At 46.4% G+C, this 23,157-nt stretch overlaps 2 protein-coding genes and 1 non-coding gene across 5 annotated transcripts in view; 1 reads left to right on the top strand and 2 right to left on the bottom strand.

The window, feature by feature from the left end:
- Irak2 (interleukin 1 receptor associated kinase 2) overlaps positions 1-2,576 on the bottom strand; it is a 59,289-nt gene extending 56,713 nt beyond the window's left edge. For all 3 annotated transcript variants that reach the window (XM_031382941.1, XM_031382942.1, XM_031382944.1), the window contains exon 1: positions 2,452-2,576. In XM_031382941.1, coding sequence (XP_031238801.1) covers positions 2,452-2,545 — 94 coding nt within the window. In that variant the 5' untranslated portion in view covers positions 2,546-2,576. The remainder of the gene's footprint in view (positions 1-2,451) is intronic.
- A 1,860-nt stretch (positions 2,577-4,436) lies between these two features.
- LOC116100071 lies at positions 4,437-4,545 on the top strand. The gene has a single exon (XR_004122438.1). It is a non-coding gene; the product is annotated as a U6 spliceosomal RNA (small nuclear RNA).
- A 3,547-nt stretch (positions 4,546-8,092) lies between these two features.
- Vhl (von Hippel-Lindau tumor suppressor) lies at positions 8,093-16,357 on the bottom strand. The gene is made up of 3 exons (XM_031382940.1): positions 15,958-16,357; positions 12,303-12,425; positions 8,093-10,554 (listed from the first exon to the last, which is right to left on the bottom strand). Exons 1-3 carry the CDS (start codon positions 16,193-16,195, stop codon positions 10,358-10,360), a joined length of 558 nt encoding a protein of 185 aa, XP_031238800.1. The 5' UTR covers positions 16,196-16,357; the 3' UTR covers positions 8,093-10,357.
- Positions 16,358-23,157: the final 6,800 nt, after the last annotated feature.

Below are 23,157 nucleotides of genomic sequence, written 5' to 3'. Positions count from 1 at the left end.
TAGACCAGGCTGGCCTCAAACTCAGAAATCCACCGGCATCTGCCTCCCAAGTGCTGGGATTAAAGGCGTGTGCCACCACTGCCTGGCTTCAACTCCCTTTCTTCCTAGGTCCCAAGGATCCCTGAACCCCACTACTGCTGAGCCTTGGGGGGGAGGGCAGCTGTGCTCTGTCCTGAGAGGCCACCCCGTTGGGTGTTCAGTCACTGCATCTATCAAGGCGTGACAACTAGAGATGTCTCTGGACATTGACAACTGCCACTTACAGAAAGAAAAAAAAAATCCCTGGTTGAGGACCACAACCTTATAATACTTATTTTTCCTTGCTCGTTTTCTTTTCATTCACAGGGCTGGGGGGTGGGGGCAGAACCCAGGAACACACACTAGTTGATAAGAACACCCTATTCCTCAAATGCATAATACATATCCAAACTGGCAGGACAACACAGACATGTTCACTCTATGTATCAAGCATAGACAGCTATCTAGTAGATAGTCTTTTTAGTAAGTGCTGTACATGGCTCATGTGGAAGGTCACAGGGCCACTGTGTGCAGTGGGTTCTCCCCTTCTACCTTTATATGGGTTCCAGGGATTAAACTCAGGTCCACAGGCTTGATATTGAGTGCCTTCACCCACTGAGCAATCTTGCCAGCCTCCAGTGTTGTAAACATCTTAATTAAAAAATATATTACTTAAGTCAGGCATGGTGACACATAAACCCAGAGATGTCAGTAGGAAGACCAAAAATTCAAGGTCATTCTTAGCTAGGTAATGAGTTCTAGGCCAGCCTGTAATGCATGAGATCCTGTGTTAAAAAAAATAACAATGGAATATATATATATTCCACCGGGCGGTGGTGGCGCACGCCTTTGATCCCAGCACTTGGGAGGCAGAGGCAGGTGGATTTCTGAGTTCGAGGCCAGCCTGGTCTACAAAGTGAGCTCCAGGATAGACAGGGCTATACAGGGAAACCTTGTCTCAAAAAAAAAAAAAAAAAAAAAAAAAAAAAAAAAAAATATATATATATATATATATATATATATGCCTTGGACTCAATTCCAAGCACAACAAAAATATAATAAAATAAAATTTATATTCCAGGACAGCCAAGGCTATACAGAGAAACCCTGTCTCAAAAACAAAAAACAAAAATAAAATAAAATTTACAAACACACGCACAAATTATTGCTGGGCAGTACATACCTTTAATCCCAGCTTTTGGGAGACAGAGGCAGGTGGATCTCTGATTTCAAGGCCAGCCTGGTTTACAGAGGGAGTTAGTTCTAAGACAGCCAGGGCTACATAGAGAAACCCTGTCTTGAAATAACAAAAAGGAAAGTAAGTGACAACAGTTACATTGACTTCACCCACTGTTAGTACGGTCCGTTTGACCTACAGGAGTAAGGGACTGGTGCTGTCACACACTTGGCATGTAGTTCCTTACTGGCCTCCATGTCTAGCACTAGATAAACCAAGTCTGTAATCCCAGTATTCCAAAGTGGAAGTGGGAGGATCAGAAGTTCCAGGGTATCCAAGGCTAGCCTGGGCTACATGAGTCCCTTATCCCCTCCAGCCCCCCAAAATACTAAGATGCAAATTTATATCCCACACTTAAGAAGCTAAGACAGGACAATAACAAGTTCCAAGGCAACCTGGGCTACATTAAAACAACAACAACAACGACACAACAACAACAACCAAACAAATGAAAAACAGGTCTCAAAAGCCCATGGAAGTCTCCTGGAATATGGTTCAGTGGTAGTGTGATTTTTCTAGCAGGCACAAGGCCCTAGGATCAAAGTTCTCTCACCGCAGAAAAATAAATGAATAGCCAGGAATGATGGACAACACCTTTAATCTCAGGTAGATCTCAGTAAGTTCCAGGCCAGCATGGTCTACAAAGCAAATGCCAGGGCTACATAGGGTGGCACTGTCTCAAAATAATAAGAATGGAAAATATGCCACAGAATGACGACACTGAGGTCGGGAAGGTACATTCTTGACACTTTTTTTCTCAAAATTGTATAGAGAATCTACAACTTGTCACCTGTAGTTTACAGATTAAGCCAAGTTTCAGGGAAGTTGGGAGAGTGGCCCCAGATACCACAGGCTGAAAATTGATGAGGTTAGAACACAGCTCCGGCAACAGAGCAACTGCGCAGGTCCATAGACGCTACAGCTCCACAATCAAAACTCGCCAGAGACAGGCTAAAACTTGCCAAGCAGCTACAGCGCGAGCTGACCACCCTAGGCTATGAGCAAGTTCGTAGGCAGCTCCAGGTCGGTCTGCAAACTAAAGCAAAGCAGCAGCGTTCTTAACAGGCATTCCCCAGCCTCAGGTATCTCGTTGGGGGCGGGGGTGGGGGGGAAGGCATGGGGAGGGGGCATATATGGGGGGGCATAGATCTATCTATCTCGGGTCCTGGCTGAGAGTTAAGTGGTGTCAAACTCACCGAACTGCATCCAGTCCCACTCACTGAGCGTGTCGATATTGCGGCACAGGTCGTCCAGCACCCAGGACGGCAACTGGTAGATGTAGCAAGCCATGGCGAGACTGCGCAGCGACTGAGCCGGTGGCTGAGGGATGCGGCTTCCCTAGCAAAGGGCGGCGCTGCCGGCGGCCGCGCTGGGTAAGCGAGCGAGCGCCCCCAAGAGGCTAGTAGCGGTAGCACGCTCCATCCAAGCCAAGGCTGAGAGCGGGCAAGCCAGCGCCTCCCAGTGGGACACGCCACCCGACCCCTGGAAAGTGTCAGGAGTGGACCAAGGCCCTGGGAAAGGCACCCTACAACCCAGAGTTTCGCGGGACCCCTGAGGCTGCCTAACTCCACCTTCACGGCCACTCATTTAGCAGGTGCTGGTGACGCTTAAGCCGAGAAAACCCAGAGGTTTTGCCTTCCGTGTAGGCAGAAGAAATGAATCAAACAATGTGCTGAACAATTTAGAAGTGTGCTCAGCGAAGAGTTACACACCTGTCACTTTAACTCTTCGGTGTCTGAGGCTGGAGGACTGTCACAAGTTCAAAGCCATTCTGGTTGCACACACACTGAGTTTCAAGGCAGGCCAACAGGACTACGAAGTGAGACTCTGTCCAAATTTTTTCTTTTTTAATTAAAAAGTAAACCCGCAGTTGGTGGTGAACACATGTAATCCTAGCACTCAGGAGGCAGAGGCAGGTGGATCTCTAAGTTGGAGGCCAGCCTAGTCTACAGAATGAGTTCCAGGACAACCAGGGCTACACAGAGAAACCCTGTCTCAAAAAACAAAAAAATAAAATAATAAAAAAACAATACTAAATAGCTTTCATGTCAATAAAAAGTTCATATTTGGGGAGATGGGGCTGGAGAAGTGGCTCAGTGGTTAAGAGCCCTTGCTACTTTTGAAAAGGCAGCTCCTAGCACCAACATAGCAGCTCACAATTAATCCCTGTCTCTAGTTCCAAGGAATCTGATACCTTCTGGCATCCTTGGCGACCAGGCATGCACATGGTGCACAGACATATATGCAGTCAAAACACTTATTATGCACACAAAATTAAAAAAAATATAAAGAAGTTCATTTTAGCCATTGGTGGCTGTCTTGAAAAACAACAAAACAAAAACAAAAAGACTCATGCTAAATTTATTTTCTGTGTAGCTCTGGAACTCACTCTGTAGACCAGGTTGACCTTGAACTCACAGAGATCCACTTGTCTCTGCCTCCCGGTTGCTCTGATGAAAGGCGTGTGCCACCATTCCAATCTTTAGGTCATTGTTTTGAATTCAAGGATCGAGCCCAGATTCTTGGCATGCTAGGCAAGTGTTCTACTGTTCTGCTCATCTTCCTAAGTTCCTGACACTAGGGTTAGTGGAATAAAAGTGAGCCCATCTAACATCAGGATGAACCTTACCCTCCAGGAAGGTAAATGTTGCTGTCTCCTCTTCAGTCTGTCAAGCGTGATACCCTCGGATCCTCTTCCCAGCTTGTTCAGCACAAGACTTGTTTACTTTTCCAAGTCTAGTAAAAGTTTATGGACCAGAATACATGTGGCTTTGGTTCACAGGACCCACAGTTCACTAGTGTTTAAAAAAGCAAAACATGGCCGGGCGGTGGTGGTGCACACTTTTAATCCCAGCACTTGGGAGGCAGAGGCAGGCGGATTTCTGAGTTTGAAGCCAGCCTGGTCTACAGAGTGAGTTCTAGGGCAGCCAGGGCTACACAGAGAAACCCTGTCTCGGAAAAAAAAAAAAAACCAAAAACAAAAAAGAAATGGCTCAGCGGTTAAGAGCACTGGCTGCTCTCCAGAAGGTTCTGAATTCAAATCCCAGCAACCACAGGGTGGCTCACAACCATCTATAATGGGATCTGACACCCTCTTCTGGTGAAGTGAACTGAAGACAGTTACAGTGTACTTACACAGAATAATAAATAAATCTTAAAAAAAGTTAAAAGCCAGCACCTTGTGCTCGCTTCGGCAGCACATATACTAAAAAATTAGAATGATACAGAGAAGATTAGCATGGCCCCTGCACAAGGATGACACGCGAATTCGTGAAGCATTCCATATTTTTTTTTTAACTGAGTACAGGGTCCCCAACGAAGGAGTTAAAGAAAGGACTGAAGGAACTGAAGGGTTGGCAGCCCCTTAGGACGAACAACAACATGAACTAACTAGTACCCTCAGAGCTCCCAGGGACTCAACCACCAACCAAGGAGTACACATGGTGAGACTGATTGTTCTGGCAGCATGTGTATAGCAGAGAATTGCAAAGTCGATCATCAATGGGAGGAGAGTCCCTCGGCCCTGTGAAGGTTCTGTGCCCCAGTGTAGGGGAATGCCAGGGCCAATAAGTGGGAGAAGGTGGAGTAGCAAGCAGGGGGAGGGGGAGGCAACAGGGGTTTGTTCTTGTTTTTTGTTTTTTTTCTTTCCCTTTCTTTTCTTTTTGGAGGGGAAACTGGGAAAGGAGAAATCATATGACATGTAAATAAAGGCAATATCTAATAAAAAAGAAATAAGCCAGCACCTTGCTACAACTAAAGAATGCCACCCCTTGCTGGTGAGCTACTACTGAGGTGTACTCCTTGTTTAGCAAACACTCCCACAGTTACCATACACGGTCCCCATGGCTTTCCTGGACCTGAGTTATCTACTCTGGCATTAGTAACAATTTGTGAGGGCAGCTCCCAGGCTTGTTTTAACTTTTTCTACTTAGAAGTACCGGGCCCTCTTCCCCCAGGCACCTACAGTCCACAGGGGGAAGTCAGAGCAGGGACCTGGAGGCATGAACTGAAGCAGAAGTCATGGAGGAGTGCTGCGTATTGGTTGTGCTCAGCCTACTTCACTACAATACCTCCCAAAGTCCAGCAGCTGCAGCCTGGCACTGTTCACCCTGGGCCTGGCCCTCTCACATGAATCATCAACCAAAAAAAAAAAATCCCCAAAGACCAATCCTATGGATGGAGGTGCTTTCTTTTTTCATCAATTAAGAATTTTCTTTTCAAATTACCTTACCTTTGTGTCAAGTTGACATTAAAACTAGCCAGCCTGCTGGGCGGTGGTGGCACACGCCTTTAACCCCAGCAGAGACAGAGGCAGAGGCAGAGGCCAGAGGGAGACAGAGGCAGGTGGATTTCTGAGTTTGAGGCCAGCCTGGTCTACAAAGTGAGTTCCAGAACAGCCAGGGCTACACAGAGAAACCCTGTCTCGAAAAACCAAAAAACAAAAACACAAAAACAAAAGATCTAGCCAGCCCATCTCCCATATGAACCATCAGGTGTGTGTGGTGAGGACAGAGGCAGGGTAGTAGTTGAGGTCAGGGAGTTCAGGGGCAATACCAAAGTTTCAGACAGGCCAGGGACCAGCCCTAGTGTGTGTGCACGTATGTACGCATGCACATGTGTATATGTGTGGTGCTGGGGATCAAACCCATGGCCTGATATGACAAGTCATACAAGTGCTCCCCTACTGAGACACATTCCTATTTCATGTCTCTCTCTAGTGCGCTGACCCCAAACCCAGTGCTGTCTGCCTGGGTTGTCAGTGTTAACTATCTTACTTTTTTTGGTTGTTTCATAGGTTAAAGGTCTGTTCTCGATGTGAATTTTTGTTGTTTTTCTGCTTGTTTGTTTTTGTTTTCTGAGACAGGGTTCCTCTGTGTTGCCCTGGCTGTCTTAGGACTTGCTCTGTAGACCCGGCACGGCGGTTTGAGTACTATGAAGGGAGGCAGATCTGCAGACTGAGGGCAGTGATGAACAGCCTGATGTGAGTGGTCTGCCCTGTCACTTGAGGCCATGGTGAAATCCCTGCCTGTGTTGCCACTGAGGCCCAAGTCTGGGTCTATGACCATGAAACAACACAGGTCTGTGCCGATGATGTCTGTGGCTCATATTACCATCAAAGACCATGTGGATATCCTGATCTGAGCTGCCACCACCTGGGACCATGGTGATGTCCAAGGGCTGTAACAGAGCTGGCCCCGCACCTCCATGGCTTCCTGCACTCAGGAGAGTGGTTCCTGCACACCTGGGCAGCAGAGCAGAGCTGGCCCTGGTGGCAGGGGTCAAGAGTGAGCTAGGCCTGAGAGGGTGAACACAGGACAGCAGGACCTGCCACCTGTGGTAGGAGAGATACCACCCCCCACACACACACACACACAACTACTGCAGGCAGGAGAGCTGGCCCTTTCAGCACTCTGAAAAGTGGGCCCTGTACTTCGCCTGGGCAGCACAGTAGAGCTGGCTCTGGGAGCTCGGGTACAGGTGAGCCAGTCCTGAGAACCTGAGAGTGGGAGAGCTGACCCTGCCCCTTGTTGGCTATGGCATTGGGTGAGCTAGCTCCAGGCAGCACTGGAAAGCTTACCCTGGTGGTGTGGGTATGGGAAAGCTGGCAGGCTGACTAACTCAGCTAACATCCAGGCCCGGATCCCACCCCAACATCTGCCCCATCTATGAACTGCTGTATATAAAGGGGCCAATGCTGCAGATCCAAAGCTGTACAATCACCATGACACAGGGCAACAGCGGGATATCAGAGAGGAGTCCCAGTGAGGATCCAGTATTGATGGTGTAGCAGACGCCAAAGGCCTCAAACCAGACCAATGACTCATTGCAATGAGCATTTGCAAGCAAAGATGCGTGGACAAGAGTATTATGTGAGACCTACTGTGACCCGCTACAACTTTCACCTCAAGGTGTTATTGTTTCTATTTGGAGGAAGGTTGAAAGAGTGGAGAGCAGATAAGAAGGGACTGGGGGATGAGTTAGGATTGGAGTCCATGTGAAATTCACAAAGAATCAATAAAAAGTTTAAAAAAGAGAGCTTATCCGTGTGTGTGTGTGTGTGTGTGTGTGTGTGTGTGTGTGTGTATGTGTCTGCATATGTGTATGCACATAAAACTGCAGGTGACCTTGGAGGCCAGTTCCAGATAGCTGTGAGCCACCTGATTTGGATGCCAAGAACCAAACTTGGATCCCCTGAAAGAGTAAGTGCTCTAAACTGTTGAACCATCTCTACAGCCCCGTTCTTTCTTTTAGACAAGGCTCAGGTTAGGCTGGAACTTACTATGTAATGAAGGTTGCCTCCACTGGCAGAGTTCTGGGATCACAAGAGTGGGCCACCACATCTAACTTCAGTGTTTAAATGCTTCTACAGATGCTTCATTTTTATAAGGAAAACAAAGCTAAAGGAATCAACTTAAAAACAAAACAACCCTGAAGGCTGAAAAGAGACTGTAAAGGAACCCGAGGCCTTGTTTCTTGTCCCACCCTACATCACTCAGCAGACATTTCAGCTCCCACAGGGAAGAGCCCTCTCAGAGGGGAAAGGGAGGGGGAATAGGGTGAAGAACTCTGGAAAGGGGGACCAGGGGAGGGGACAACTTTTGGGATGTAAATATAATTAATTTTAAAAATTAATAATAAAAAAAGGTAACACAAACCGGGCAGTGGTGGCACACGCCTTTAATCCCAGTACTTGGGAGGCAGAGGCAGGTAGATTTCTGAGTTTGAGGCCAGCCTGGTCTACAGAGTGAGTTCCAGGACAGCCAGGGTTACACAGAGAAACCCTGTCTCGAAAAACCAAAAAAAAAAAAAAAAAAGGTAACACAGCACACTAGCTTCCTTCACTTAGCACCGTTTATTGTACTAAAAAGGTCAGCTTTTTTCAGAAAACTCAAAGGAGAAAACACAGTCTGAGGAACACATTCACAGGATGTCCCAGGACAAGTGACTCATAAGTCCCCACTTTTTGGACAGCACAGAGAACAGTATTCAAACTTCCAGTTGAATAACACAAACATTACATCTTTTAGAGACAGAGATAGGTTTAAAAAAATAAAACCAATGTTGCAATAGCTTGGCCCCTGCCGACTTCCCACACACAGGCCCTCCACAGTGGCCTGTGGCCACTTCACTCACGGAATGCTGCAGACTAAGGACGGTGGGAAGTGTCAGGATTTAGCTCAGTCATTTTGCTGATCTTAGAGCATCGGACTGCACTCAAGGAGCCCAGAACTCGGACAAATACAACAGTCAGTCACCCTCGAAGGAAAAGGACAGCACACTGGTATTCACACAGTGTGTGTACTAACACAAAAAAGACAAGTTACCAAGGTAGATGGAGGTTAGGCATCCTTCAGCCCCAGCACTGGAGAGGCAGAGGCAAGCAGCTCTCTCCCTTTGAGGCTGGTAATCAGGTGTTGGTCTATAAAGGGAGTTCCAGGACAGCCTGGGCTACACAGAAACCCTGTCTCAATAAAACAAAAGCCAAAAAACAAAACAAAAAATGAAAGAGGGGAAAGCAAACAAACAAAAAGCAATGAAGTTCAATGAAAACATCAGGATACAAAACTGTATACCTATGATCTCAGCTACAACAAACTGCTTTAACCAATTAAAACGTGCCCTACAGAGAACACCCAGTTACACGGGTTACACAAGCCTCATGAGAGGATGTAAGAGCCTTTCTGCTTCCTTTAGTTGACTGACCTTTCTGGTGTGTGCCACAAAACCCAGGCTTCAAGACTTTTTTCTCTGTAAAAAATTATGTTGTATAAAATGTTTGATAGAATATGAATATTTAAATACGTAAGAAAAGCTGTGACCATCCATAAAGATACTACACGTTCCAGCCTGCTCTGTGACCCACTGTTTGGAGTGTGTGGCTGAGTGGAGCTTCACTGGCTTCTCCAATCAAAGCAGAACCAGCGCCTGCCAAAAAAAGTGGAATGCTAGGGACTGACGGGAAGGGACAGAAATCCCTGCTCCTGCCAACAGCTTCCGCAAAGACAGGAGCTCTCAAAACCAGACTTAAACATAAGGAAGAGCCTGGTGGTGGTGGAGCACACCTTTAATCCCAGCACTTGGGAGGCAGAGGCAGGCGGATTTCTGCGTTCCAGGCCAGCCAGGGATATACAGAGAAACCCTATCTCGAAAACAAGAAAGAAAGAAAGAAAGGAAGGAAGGAAGGAAGGAAGGAAGGAAGGAAAAAAACACAAGGATGGCTCTTTGCTGTCTGTGGCAGTGAGTACATTAAGTCCACCCAGTTTGAAAAGTATGCTGCTATCAGACGGCTGGGAGGCAGGGCTGACTCCAGCTCGAGGCCAGGCAGGGCTACAGTATGAGCCCATCTCAAAATGGGAAAAGCAAGAGCAGAACAGGTTGTGGTGTACACATGTGCCCCCAATGCTGGGGCAGGGGACACACTCCCAGAGGATCAGGAGTTCAAGACCAGCATGCCCTACTGAGTGACTGAGGCTGACCTGGGCTCTACAAAAGTCTCAAAAATAAAATAAAATAAAAAACAAAGTAGAAAGTGCTGAGACATGGAAAATCAGAAAAAGTTCTTTCTAAAGAGAAGCTGCGAAGCTGTTCCTTTACATGTACACTTAAGGTTTTCCTCAGACATCAGTCAGGCCCTCCCAACTCTCCCACCAAACCCCCAATGGTTTCGTCCAGCACTCATGACTGAAGACTCCATACACATTAGGTACCGGGCCTCCACAGGATGTCCGTCCCAGCGTTTAGGGCCTTCTCAGCCTTCCCAAAAGAGGCGAGCCCTCTGTTCAAATGCAGCACTATTCTTCAAATTAAAGGACACAGTGTAACTCCTGCTGAAGAACTTACACAAACATCCTTACACTGAACTTCCAGCCTTACCAGGAAGCAAACCTGAAAACACCTTCTTCTGATGAGTGCTCTAGAAAGGGCAGGCTCCGTGGTACTTTGCATGTTTATGCTTAAACACGACAAAGCTCAGTGACGTTAGTTAACTTTCTTTTACAAGATGGATATTTTACTCCAAGAATGAACCATTTTAAAACTGAAAGAAAGTGTATGTGTAGATCAGTTTCAGACCATCAAGGCTGAAATTCAGGACCACTAATCTCAATGGACTCCTTCAGGCTCCTCTCCCAGGTGCTGATTCTCAAGGTGCTCTTGGGTCAGCCGCTGTATGTCCTTCCGCACATCTGGGTGGTCTTCCAAATCTTCATAGAGTGACCTGACGATGTCCAGCCTCCTGTAGTTCTCAGGCTTGACCAGGCTTCGCACAACCTGAAGGCACCGCTCTTTCAGGGTATACACTGCAAGGGTAGGAAACCAAGTCCTCAGAGGCAGACTCCGGTCACATGACAAGACAGACACCACCAAGCAACAAAAATCACATTTACCTCGTGACTCTCACTGTAGGGTAAAATAAAAGTGGAGCACACATGACACTGTCACTTCAGCAGGTCTCACTGTGCTCACACCTGGCCCATCAAGGTGGCCTGGGCTTTTTTTCAACTCATCAAATGTAAAGTGACCCCCGAAACTCAGGGCCTAAGCCTTAAGGAGGCCCAGCAATGCCTGCTTGGGAGAGAATGCCACATGCCGAAGGCTGTGTGTAAGGCTGGGTGGAGGGTAAGCAGGGCTATCTGAACTCACTAAGAGAGGTATAGTAACCACAGCATTCGGGAGGCTGAAACAGGTCTCTCTAAATTCAAGATTAGCCTGGTCTACAGAAACAACAAGTTGCAGGCAAACCAGGGCAACAGCTAGATCTTGTCTCAAATAAAATAAACAAAAAATAAAATATAATAAATCAGGCATAATGGTACAAGCCTATAATCCTAGAACTTAGGAGACAAAAATAGAAAAAAAATGGTGGAAGTTTGGTCTAAACATAGAGGTCCAGTTCTACCAGGATTACAGAGCAAAACCTTTCTTTTCTTTTTTAAGATTTATTATTTTGTACAAAGTACACTGTAGCTGTCTTCAGACACACCAGAAGAGGGCATCAGATCTTATTATGGATGGTTGTGAGTGACCATGTGGTTGCTGGGATTTGAACTTAGGACCTTCAGAAGAAATAGTCAGTGCTCTTACCCACTGAGCCATCTCTCTAGTCCAGCAAAACCTTTCTTAATAAACCAAAAACAGACCAAGCACAAACCTTAAATCCCAGAACTTAGGAGGTAGAAGCCGGGCAGTGGTGGTGCACGCCTTTAATCCCAGCACTTGGGAGGCAGAGGCAGGCGGATTTCTGAGTTCCAGGCCAGGCCAGCCTGGTCTACAGAGTGAGTTCCAGGACAGCCTGGGCAATACAGAGAAACCCTGCCTCGAAAAACCAAGAAAAACAAAAACAAAAACAAACAAACAAAAAAAATCCTTCCTCTCCAACACCCTCCCCCCCAAAAAAAACCCAAAAAAAACTAATAGTTACGAGGGAAATCAAAGACAAAATTTAATTCCTCAATATTCTTTTCTGATTATACACTTCTTTAACTTTTGTTTGGTTTTTGCCCTGAGACAAGTTCCACTATGCAGTCCTGGCTGTCCTGGAACTGAGACCCACCTCCCTCTGCCTAGGATTAAGGGCATGGCCATGATGCCCACCCGCAGCATTATTTTCACTTTCCATTTAGAGGCATGGTCTCCGAAAGCAGCTCAGCCTGGCCTCACATTTGCTCTACAGTCTAGTCTTGAACTTGTGGTCCTCCTGCCTCCTTACCCTCTTCTAAGTAGCTGGGATCACAGGGCTGAGCAGCCAGGCCCAGCTCCATGTTGTCTTACTCTGCTTTGTTCTGGGATCCCAGGGTACCAGTCTGTAACAAGACCAAGGAGCCAGAGATCACAATGTCACAGGAGATGCCTTGGCTTAGCCAACTTCTTATAAAATCAAAGTACTTTTGAGACACATCTTTGTTCAACACAGGACAGAGAAATAAATACTTCCATTTCATCTATGGTACAGGCTAACACTCAGGGCTACATAGCTCCAGGGCAACCTGGGTTAGAAGGCTAGATCTTATTTATAAAGAAAAAGAAAAATGTAAGATTGACTATTAACCTGGCAATGTGATGTTGGCAAAAATAGGTTGTCCATCAACATTGAGGGATGGCACAAACAGTTCCGTTTGATTAACCAGGAGTCCATCATGGGTCCCTGCATCCCTGAAGAGCCAAAGATGACCTGTCAATGCAAGCAGAGGACGGTAAGAAGTCACACGGGTCTGGATATGGCACCTGTTTATTACTCCAAGTCATATAAACACTTGCCTACCAACTCTGCTTAATGCCTTAACAAAGCCTTTCCAAGAGAGGCACAAGGCACATCACTCCTCAGGAGGGAACTCTTACTCATGAGAGAGCAGGGCTGAAGGAAGATGCCCTGCTGACAGCAGGAGACAGAAAGCAAGCACAAGGAGCTCTGTGACAATGGAGGGAGAGTGCATCTAGGTCAAGTGAGCGGTGGCAATCTCACCACACAGTGCAAGAGGTGAAAGGCACCCACGTGGCCATCGAAAGGCCACAGAAGGACTCATGGGTAAGAACAGACAAACTAATACATCATGAAACACGTGGACACAGAAAAGTTCTCATGTCTAACTTCACTAAGTTTGCTGCAACTGCCCAAAATTCTTAAAGCAGAGATCTCTACATCTTTAAGTATAGATTATACCTTCATTTTTAAAAATGGGACAGTGCTATCCAAGAAAAGGAGGCAAACCTCAGAGATAAGACTGTTTCAGAGTAAAACTACCTCAAAGTATGGCAATCTTTCATGACACATGAACTTACTTGAAGATTCAGTGGGTGTTTGTTATGCTGGGGACTGAACCCCAGGTCTCCCACCTGCTAGTAAGTGCCATAGTTCTATGAGCCCAGCTTAAAACTGATACAAATTTTTTTTAGGACAGATCTCATTATGTAGCTCAGGCTGGTCTCAAACTGGTAATCTTTTTTTTTTTTTTTTTTTTTTTTGGTTTTTCGAGACAGGGTTTCTCTCTGTAACCCCGGCTGTCCTGGTACTCACTATGTAGACCAGGCTGGCCTCGAACTCGGAAATCCGCCTGCCTCCGCCTCCCAAGTGCTAGGATTAAAGGCGTGCGCCACCACCGCCCGGCTCAAACTGGTAATCTTACTGCCTCAGCCTCATTAACATTGGAATTAAAGGTATGCATGTCTCATCACGCCTGCCTTAGTTCTTTTTACATAAGATTAGGCCTAGTACAGGAACACTGCACAGGGATGGAGTGTTTGCCTAGCATGAGTGAGGTCCTAAATTCAATCCCCAGAAGTTGCCAATCCCCTCCCCCTGCCCAAAAAATAATTTAAAAAATCAGGCACAAACAAATCTTGGAGAATACAAAATACAAGTTTCTATGTAAAATAAAAAAACTATAGCAATTTTGTTTAGTTCTTTCTCATCAAACACTAAAAGTTTGGTATAAAAGATAGACTGCAGCCAGGTGGTGGTGGGGGAAGTCTTTAATCCCAGCACTTAGGAGACAGAGATAGGCGGATCTGTTCAAAGCCTGCCTGTTCTATAGAGTGAGTTACAGGGCAGTCAGGGCTGCACAGACAAACTCTGTCTCTAAAAAACAAAACAAAAACAAAACAAAAAGACTGCTACACGCTAGACCCCCTTTCAAACAAACAAACAGGCAGGGGCTAAAGAGATGAGAGCTCAGTGGTTAAGAACACTTGTTGCTCTTCCAGAGGACCAGGTTTGGTTCCTAGCACCCATGTGGCATCTAACAAACATTTGTAACTAGTTTGCAGGGATCAGAGCCTCTAGCTTGGCCTCCACAAAACACACATAGAGAAACCATCACCAGCACTGAAACACAGATGCTACATCTCCAAATGTAAGAAGTTCTTTCCTCCTCTCCATATCAAAAAAATAATTTGAGCCAGGCGGTGGTGGCACACGCCTTTGATCCCAGCACTTGGGAGGTAGAGGCAGGCGGATTTCTGAGTTCGAGGCCAGCCTGGTCTACAGAGTGAGTTCCAGGACAGCCAGGGCTACACAGAGAAACCCTGTCTCGGGAAAAAAAAAATAATAATAATTTGAGAAGCATCAGTTTATTTCATCTTATTGTTTTCATTAAGTCCAGGTATCATGTTACCCAGACTAACTTGAACTCCTGATCATCCTGCCTCCACCTATTCTCCAAGTTTGTAGCACCGGGCCTGACCAGTTGGTCACAGGAGCTCATTAAACGTACCACCATCAGGAGCAAAGTTCTATCAAGACCCTCCCTGGAGGGTGATAAAAAGAAGGTGGAAGTCTGTTCCAGGAGGCTGAGGCAAGAGGATTGCCACGGTTTGTTTGTCTGTCTTAGTTAATGCTGCTCTGAAGAGACACCAAAACCAACTCTAATAAAAGAAAGCATTTAATTGGGGCTTGCTTACAGTTTCAGAGGTTTAATCCATTATCAGCATGATGGGAAGCATGGTGGTACCCAGGCAGATTGACTCAGTGCTGGAGAAGTAACCGAGTATTCTCTACATCCAGATCCAGAGGCGTAGGCAGAGAGATTGTGAATTTGGTTTAGGCTTCTAAAACCTCAAAGCCCAGGCCAACAAGGCCACACCCTCTAACCCTTCACCATTTTCAAATTACTAATCCTCAATTATGTTTTCTTTTCGCACGTGAGAGCAAGAACATCGGATTTCTAGGGCTGGAGTTAAGGAAACCTGTGAGCTGCTTGACCTGGGTGCTGAGAACCTAACCCTGAAAGAGCAGTGTAAAGTGGCCTGGGTGACAAAGGCCTCTGCTTTAATCCCAGAACTCAGGGGCAGAGGAAGCTGGATCTCAATAAGAGGCCAGCCTGATCTACCAATTCCCACATCACTCAAGCCGTCTGTTTGGCTGTTTCAGACACAATCTTGGGGCATAGCCAAAGCTGGCCTCAAACTCACTGAAATTCTTCTGTCTTGGCCTCCTGAGTCCTGGGCTACCACTCACATATCTGGGTATATTTTTCAATACATAAATGAGGCAATGTCAAACAGCCCTAATTCTCTGGGGCTAAAATTACCTTTTGAACTTTTTCTCTCACTATTTGGTGGCAAACAAAAAAGTCATTTGCCTCAGGTTCCTGAGTCCTGGGATTTTATAAGTGAGAGCAGCTTCACCTGCTCTTCATAGCCATCCAGGGAGGACATTGATAGAACTGATTTCCACCGATGCTGGTACTGTTAGCAAGCTCACATGGTCAGGCTTGGTACAAACCTGAAATCAGTGGCGAAGGCAGGAAGATCACTAGTTCAACCCGATATTCCGTACTCACTTGTTTTCGGCCAAGACACCAATCGGTAAAGGTGGCCCCCCCAGCCACAACTGGTAATTCCCTCGGCTGTCTCTTATCCTACTCCGGTTCTTGTAGGAGGCGTGCTCTTTCTTTACCTGGGCGCTCCCAGACTCTTGCCCACGCTTTCGCAAACCTCTGAGCCTGGTGCCTATCGCAGCAATTATGACATATGCTGGCGGGTCTTGTCTGTTCATGCATTTGTCTGTATTCCTACAAGTTGTCACCATGAAGTCGGGTTCGCACGCAGAACCTGACCGGGAACTGGGTGCGCTGCATCCGAAAGCACTGGTAGGGGCAGGACGTTCTAGGGGTAGATGCAGTGGGTGAGGACAAGGTGCTCGGGGTTGGAGGGAGGGAACGCGCAGGGCCTGTTACGGCACCTGCGGCCTAGCGCGCGACTCCTACCTCGGTAGCTGTGGATGCGGCGGCCGGTGCCCGGTGGTAAGGTCGGGTAGGGCTGAGGCTCACCGTCAAAGTTGAGCCACAAAGGCCGCACGACGCGCGGGCTGCGGTTGCAGAAGATGACCTGAGAGGGCTCGCGCGAGTTCACCGAGCGAAGCACCGGCCGCGGCCGCCCAGCCTCCATCTCCTCCGGAGCCCGCTCCCCTGCTGCCTCCTCGGGATTAGCTGCCTTCCGGGGCATTATTTGGAACTGATCGCCTCCGGATTCGCAAGCTGGACGTGGGCGGCGCGTGCGAGCGAGTTTACGCGCTCCGGGACAGGTCTGCTGGTCCTAGACGTACTCCGTCCGACTTGAAGGCGGAAATGGCCGCCTAGAGCCCTGGAGCTGGGGGGCGGGGCAGACGGAGCTGGAGTCCGCGGTGGGGGCGGGGCCGTGGAGGGGCGGGGCCGCGGCGGAGACCGGAGCTAGCGCTGTAAATTTCACCTCCTAGAGTTTGGGTTTCTGTTTGTTTCCTTTCTTTTTTCTTTTTTTTCCCTTCCTTTCCCTCTCCCCTCCCCCCCCCCCAAATAGAGCTCCTTCATGTAGTTCTGGCTGTCCTGGATCTTACTCCCTAGACCAGTCTGACCTCGAACTCACAGAGATCTGCCTGCCTCTGCCTCCCGAGCACTGGTATTAAAGACTTGCATCTCCAAGCCAGACTTGCTTAGAGGTAGGCCTAGAACTCATTATGTATACCGGGCTTGTCGTGAATTCAAAGATCTCCCTGCCTCAGACTCCCAAGAACAGGGACTAAAGGCAGTTGGATTTTGTTTGTTTGTTTTGTTTTGTTTTGTAATAGCGTTTCTCCCTATGTAGCCCTGGCTGGTCTGGAATTCGGTGTATAGACCAAACCAGCTTAGAACTTAAAGTGATCCTCCTGCCTTTGCCTCCAGGGTGCTGGAATTATAGGCATGAGCCAACAAGCATGTCCTCATCATATATTTTTTTTAAATTACTTAAATTTCATCTCTTAAGATCTCCACGGTTGGGCTGGAGAGATGGCTCAGTGGTTAAGAACATTGACTGCTCTTCCGAAGGTCCTGAGTTCAAATCCCAACAACCACATGGTGGCTCACAACCATCTGTAATGAGATCTGATGCCCTCTTCTGGAGTGTCTGATGACAGCTACAGTGTACTTACATATAATAAATAAATAAATCTTTAAAAAAAAAAAAGATCTCCACGGTTTTGCCATATTTCCCCTTCTACCTCTGCTTTTTGGTTTTTCCAGACAGGGTTTCTCTGTGTAGCACTAGCTCTCTGGGAACTCACTCTGTAGACCAGTCTGACCTTGAATCTCCTGCCTCTGCCTCCCAAGTGCTGATATAAAGCTAAGTACCACCACTGCTCGGCCCATCTATGCTATTATTTAAAGTTTTTCTCACTGATGAGTTTGAGTTTGTCTCTATTTCTAACTACACATTTTATTTTATTTTATTTTATTTTATTTTATTTTGGTTTTTCGAGACAAGGTTTCTCTGTGTAGCCCTGGCTGTCCTGGTACTCACTCTGTAGACCAGGCTGGCCTGGAACTCAGAAATCTGCCTGCCTCTGCCTCCCAAGTGCTGGGATTAAAGGTGTGCGACACAGACTGATTGCATAGCTCCCATTCATTGCCTTGGAGCTGAATATACAGGCCAGGCTGGCCTCAAATTAGTGGCACTCGTCTTTCCTCTGCCTCCCAAGAACTAGCATTCTAGGTATGTGCTACCATGGCTGGTTCAAAGAGTTAGCATACAACTACCATCAGGTGGCATTCGCTGCCATTTTCCATAGGCATTTCTGGCAGAAGTAGCTTCAGATGAACTTTTTAAAAAAATGTATGACGCCGGGCGGTGGTGGCACACGCCTTTAATCCCAGCACTTGGGAGGCAGAGGCAGGCGGATTTCTGAGTTCAAGGCCAACCTGGTCTACAGAGTGAGTTCCAGGACAGCCAAGGCTACACAGAGAAACCTTGTCTCGAAAAAACAAAATAAAACAAACAAAACAAAAATGTATGGCATGCATGCATCGAGCTCATCCAGGTGCTGATGAACAACAGAAGAGAAAGTTGGATTTCCTGGAGTTGTGAGCTGCCTGTGGGGACTGGGACTAGAACCTAGGTCGTCTGTTAGAAAACAGACCTCTCAGGTCTGTAAGCAACCAGCACTCTTAACCACTGAGTCAGCTCTCCAAAGCTTCCAGATTCTCTTGAATTTTTAGTTCCCCATTTTTCAGGTAGGTTCTTTATTTTCAGTTGAGAAATCAACCCAGAACTTTATGTATGGCACACAAGCCACCTACCTCTGTGCTGCACTGCCTAGACCAAATTTAGCATTTTGTTTATTGTTTATTATGTTTAGTACATCTCTACTGGATGTGCCATGTTATACAACCCGTCTCTGCCTTCAGAATGCTGAAAGGCTAGTGTGGAAGGACACAGGACAATGCGGAGCAGTGTCATTTGGTTGTAACAAAAAAATGTGAAAGGTGACTAGATGAGCCAGGGGGAAAAAAACCAAGCAGGGTGTCTGAAGTCCATTCAGGGTCCTTTATCGAGCCTGGAAAATCACCATGAACAGTAAGAATTTCTTGTCGTGCTTCTGGAGCAGGTGAAGATGCAGTTTTATGGCTTAGTAGTTAAGAGTGTGCCACTCTGAGGACTCTAGTTCATCCCCCAGCATCCACATCCGGTGGCTCACAGCTGCCTGTCACTCCAGCTCCAGGGGGTTCAATGCCAAGGGCTGAGAGCTGGCTCTTTGGTTAGGAGCACTGGATGCTCTTGCAGAAGACTCTGGTTTGATTCCCAGCACCACCCGGCAGCTCACAACCATATGGAACCCTAGTCCCAGGGGATCAGACACTTTTGTGGGTACCAGGCATGCAGTTTGCTCACACACATACCTGAAGGCAAAACATACATAAAGACAGTAAAATAAAAAAAAAATGGAATAAAAATAAGGACTAGAGAGAACTCAGCAGTTAACATTACTTAAAACTGCTCTATCAGAGAAGGGATGGTTCCTAAAACACCAGGTGACTCACAACTGCCTGGAACTTCAGCCCCAGGGGATCTGGCACTCTTCTGGTCTCTGCAGGCACATGCATATTTGCACACACTCATGCACATACATACACACAAATCTTTTTTTAAAATGTGGAGGACCAGTCAGATGGCTCAGTGGGTTAAGACACTTCCCATAAAGCTTGCCCTGAGCTTGATGGAACTCCAGTCCCAGGGGATCGGACATGCAGTGGGTACCAGGCATGCAGTGTGACCCTGTTTCATACCCACTGAACTGACTCTGGAAGCCTGCCTTCTGACCTCCACAAATGCACTGTGGCACACACATGTACGCACACACACACACACACACATACACACACAGTCAAAAAGTGGACAGCAATAGAAGACACCTGACATCATCATCATATGGCTCATACTTATGTAACCCCAACATGCATGCACAACCACTCCCACATATGCCACCCCAATAAAGCAATGAAGAGATTCCCTGAAAATACACCCAGCTGTTTTTAAATTTTGTCAGAGACATAGAAGGTTCAGTGGATAAAAGCACTTGCCTCCTCACATACACCTGAGCACCTGTGTTCAATCCCTAGCATTTGATGGAGAGAGAACTGACTCTTAAAGGTTGCCTGACCATTCTGTGCACCTGCATGCACACACACACACACACACACATACCCCTTTTAGAGGGCATGTGGTCCTCAAGCTAACATAAACTTTGGAGAAACCAGGAATGTTAATCATGCATGGGTGTTTCCTCCGAGGAAGAAATAAATATCTGCTTTCCACCCAGAAAATTGCAGAAGTAGGTGTTAATGAGCTAGTGACCTTTGCAATCTGTAAAGCAAGACCTCACCCAAATCCCTCACAATGTTTATCTCAGACTCTTCCTTCGTAGATTTTATCTTTAGCTTTCTTGGTTAACAGAGCCCATCTTAAGGGAAGACTTTACATGTACTTTACAGTCTGCTGACCTCTATACCATCAGATCTTAGGCCGTTAAACTATAAAACCTATCTTCATGGTCACATGTGCTTATGCACCTGTGGAGAGCGGTAGAGCTGGAGAGGCATTCGTCATGGCAAGATGGCGCCTACTTCCAATGTCAACTCCTGGTAAACAACTGTTTGCGCATGTGCGTAGAGTGAAAGACACCTAGTCACGGCCCATCCCTGGGTGTCATGGGGTGATGAGCAAACAGCCAATCATGGGTGGACACGCCGCACTGTGGTGTATATAAGCAGTGCTGATTATTGGCTCAGCCCCTTTTCCCTTTAGATGAGAGCAATAAACGGTTGCTGCAGAAGGATCCTAGTGTCTGCGTGTCTTCTTCCCGGCGAGACGACCGCGCGGCCCACATGCACCAGAGATTGTATCACACCAGGAAGCTTTCCCCAAATTATACTGTGTTTAAATATGGTATCAGACTCTCTAGAAGTTTGAACTACCACTGAGGAAGTCGAGCTGAATTAAGCTTACCTTCTTGCCTCTCACGGTTCCTGCCTGCTGTGACTCTTTCGGGGACCACCACCTTTTTAAAAGTTTTCCTCATGTCTCATCCACGTTAGAAAACAGCAAAGGGCATTACTGTCTTTTTATTTTTTTAATATTTATTTAATGTACATCTTCAGACACACCAGAAAAGGGCATCGGATTCTATTACAGATGGTTGTGCTGGGCAGTGGTGGCGCACGCCTTTAATTCCGGTGCTTGGGAGGCAGAGGCAGGTGGATTTCTGAGTTCGAGGCCAGCCTGGTCTACAGAGTGAATTCCAGGACAGCCAGGGCTAAACAGAGAAACCCTGTCTCCAAAAACAAAACAAAACAAAACAAAAAAACCCAGATGGTTGTGAAACACCATGTGGTTGCTGGGAACTGAACTCAAGACCTTTGGATGAGCAGTCAGTAGTGCTTTCAACCTCTAAACTGTTATCTTCAACCCCAGCATTGTCTGTCTTTAGGAAGGACTCTGGTTTACTAAGGAAAGGCATTATATTTTTCAATTAACTCAATCCAGACCAGACAGAGTGGTGCTTGCCTTTAATCCTAGCACTTAGGAGGTAGAGGTAGGTAGACCTTTGGAAGTTTGAGGCCAGCCTGCTCTACATAGCATGCTCCAGGCCAGCCAGAACTATAGTGTGACCCTGTTTCATAAAACAAAAACAAAAAAGAACTTAATCCAATTTCCTACAAACAGTAAGGAGGTTACCTGGAGAAGCCCCTGGACACCTCAAAGCACCACATAAAATGAGGAAGTTACCAATGTAAGAGGCCAGGTTCATTAATTTCCTACAACCAATGTTACCAACTGCTCTTTGCAACCAGGACCTTATGAAAAAGCAACATAGTAATAACCAGCTTAGCATTACAACCAACAAAAAAACTTACTATTGTCTGTAAGATAGAACATTGAGCATCCATGTATAATCTCACCGAGTGCTTTTTCTTGCCTGTAAAGACCATCATTTTGCCCTCTTGTTATCTTGTGGTACAGTCCCTATACTATTAAGCCAACTGCAGAGTACCAGGTAACTAAGACAGCTTTAGAAGTGGTCCTTTATCCAGGAGGAAATGCAGATAATGAACTTGAGTATCTGCTGAAGGCACGCTACAATGAATTTAGTAATACTGAAAAGAGAACTTAGCCCATGAGAACATTAGGTGTCTCCATTATAAAATTATTTTTAAATGAAAACACTGGTTCAGTATCCCTTAGGCAAAATGCCTGTGATCAGATAGGACCCAGGTTCAAAATTTCAAATACCTCAACCACAGCTTGAAGTTATTTACAGTATTTATGTATTAGTGTGCAGGCCAGAAGTGGACCTTGGTTATCTTCCTCGCATTCTATACCTTGTTTTTTATGGTCTCTCTGAACTTGGAGCTGTGATTCAGCTAAACTGATAGGCAGGCAAGCCCCAGGGATTCTCCCATCCATGCCTCCTCAGCACTAGGAAAATAGAACCACACCTTATTTAGGTTTTATGTGGGTGTTGGGGATCCAACTCAGGTCTGTTTGGATAGCAAGTATTTTAGCAATGAAGCTATCTTCCTAGCTCCTTTATACACATTTTTAGGCTGCCTGTTTTGACTGCAACTTACCATGTCCCTCCCTGTTGAGCAAAGACAGAACTAAAGTTTCTCTAAGAAATCTCATGCTGAGAAGAGGATGGGTTCCTGGTGTCAGCCAGCAGGGGAGCGAGTCTCCTGCCAATATCACAGCATCCTGACTTCCAGGAGACCAAAGCTAAGACAATGACCAGCAAGAGTCAGATCTTAACTCAAGTAGTCTCAAACTGTGGATCAAGGCCCCTGGGGTCTAACACCCAGTGTAACTTATCAGACATCCTGCATAACTGCACATACTATTCATAACAGTAGCAAAATTTCACTTATCAAGTAGCAACAAAAATAATTTTATGATTGGGAGGGTCATCACAACAAGATGGGCAAAGATGATGGGTAGGTGCACCACAGCATGAGAAAGGCTGAGAACCACGGCTGTAACTGGAACGGTTATGTGTACCTTTTTTTCCCTTTTCATATCCAAGTATCAGAGCCACTGTTTTGCACTTATCAGCCCGGAAGCTAGTTCCTTGAAGGTAGGAATCTGGAGCAGTCACTCTTCTCTGGAAACATTTTCCTGTGAGACCCTGGATGTCTTGGAACTCGATGTAGACCAAGTGGCCTGAAACTCAAGAGATCTACCAACCTCTGCCTCCCGGGAGCTGGAATTAAATGTATGCACCACCATGTCTGGCCAGTGTATACCTCTTGACTGTTTAAACCTAAGCCTCATGTAAGAATCCCAAAGATGTGGGGCTGGTGAGATGGCTCAGAGGGTAAGAGTTCAAATCCCAGCAACCACATGGTGGCTCACAATCACCCATAATGAAATCTGATGCCCTCTTCTGGTGTCTGAAGACAGGTACAGTGTACTCATTTATAATAATAAATAAATCTTTAAAAAAAAAAAAAAAGATGACAGCTTTTAAATTATGTCCCAAACCTGAGATAGAATTTGGGCCATGGTCTGATCCTCAAGTTAGAATATCAGAAATGGAGGCCGGGCAGTGGGGCGCACGCCTTTAATCCCAGCACTTGGGAGGCAGGCGGATTTCTGAGTTAGAGGCCAGCCTGGTCTACAGAGTG

This window comes from Mastomys coucha, unplaced genomic scaffold (assembly GCF_008632895.1).
Source record: "Mastomys coucha isolate ucsf_1 unplaced genomic scaffold, UCSF_Mcou_1 pScaffold20, whole genome shotgun sequence".
NCBI lineage: Eukaryota > Metazoa > Chordata > Mammalia > Rodentia > Muridae > Mastomys > Mastomys coucha.
Note: the sequence above shows the minus strand (reverse complement) of the source record. Positions and strands in the feature narration are given on the sequence as shown.

What these genes read in the sequence shown, in the direction of transcription:
- Vhl (XM_031382940.1), bottom strand. Translation starts at nt 16,195, where the DNA reads ATGCCCCGGAAGGCAGCTAATCCCGAGGAGGCAGCAGGGGAGCGGGCT. An exon ending in CCGCATCCACAGCTACCGAG is followed by an intron (nt 12,426 to 15,957) that starts GTAGGAGTCGCG and finishes TTGCATTGACAG; the next exon opens with GTCATCTTTGGCTCTTCAGG. An exon ending in TGCCAACATCACATTGCCAG is followed by an intron (nt 10,555 to 12,302) that starts GTTAATAGTCAA and finishes CTACCCTTGCAG; the next exon opens with TGTATACCCTGAAAGAGCGG.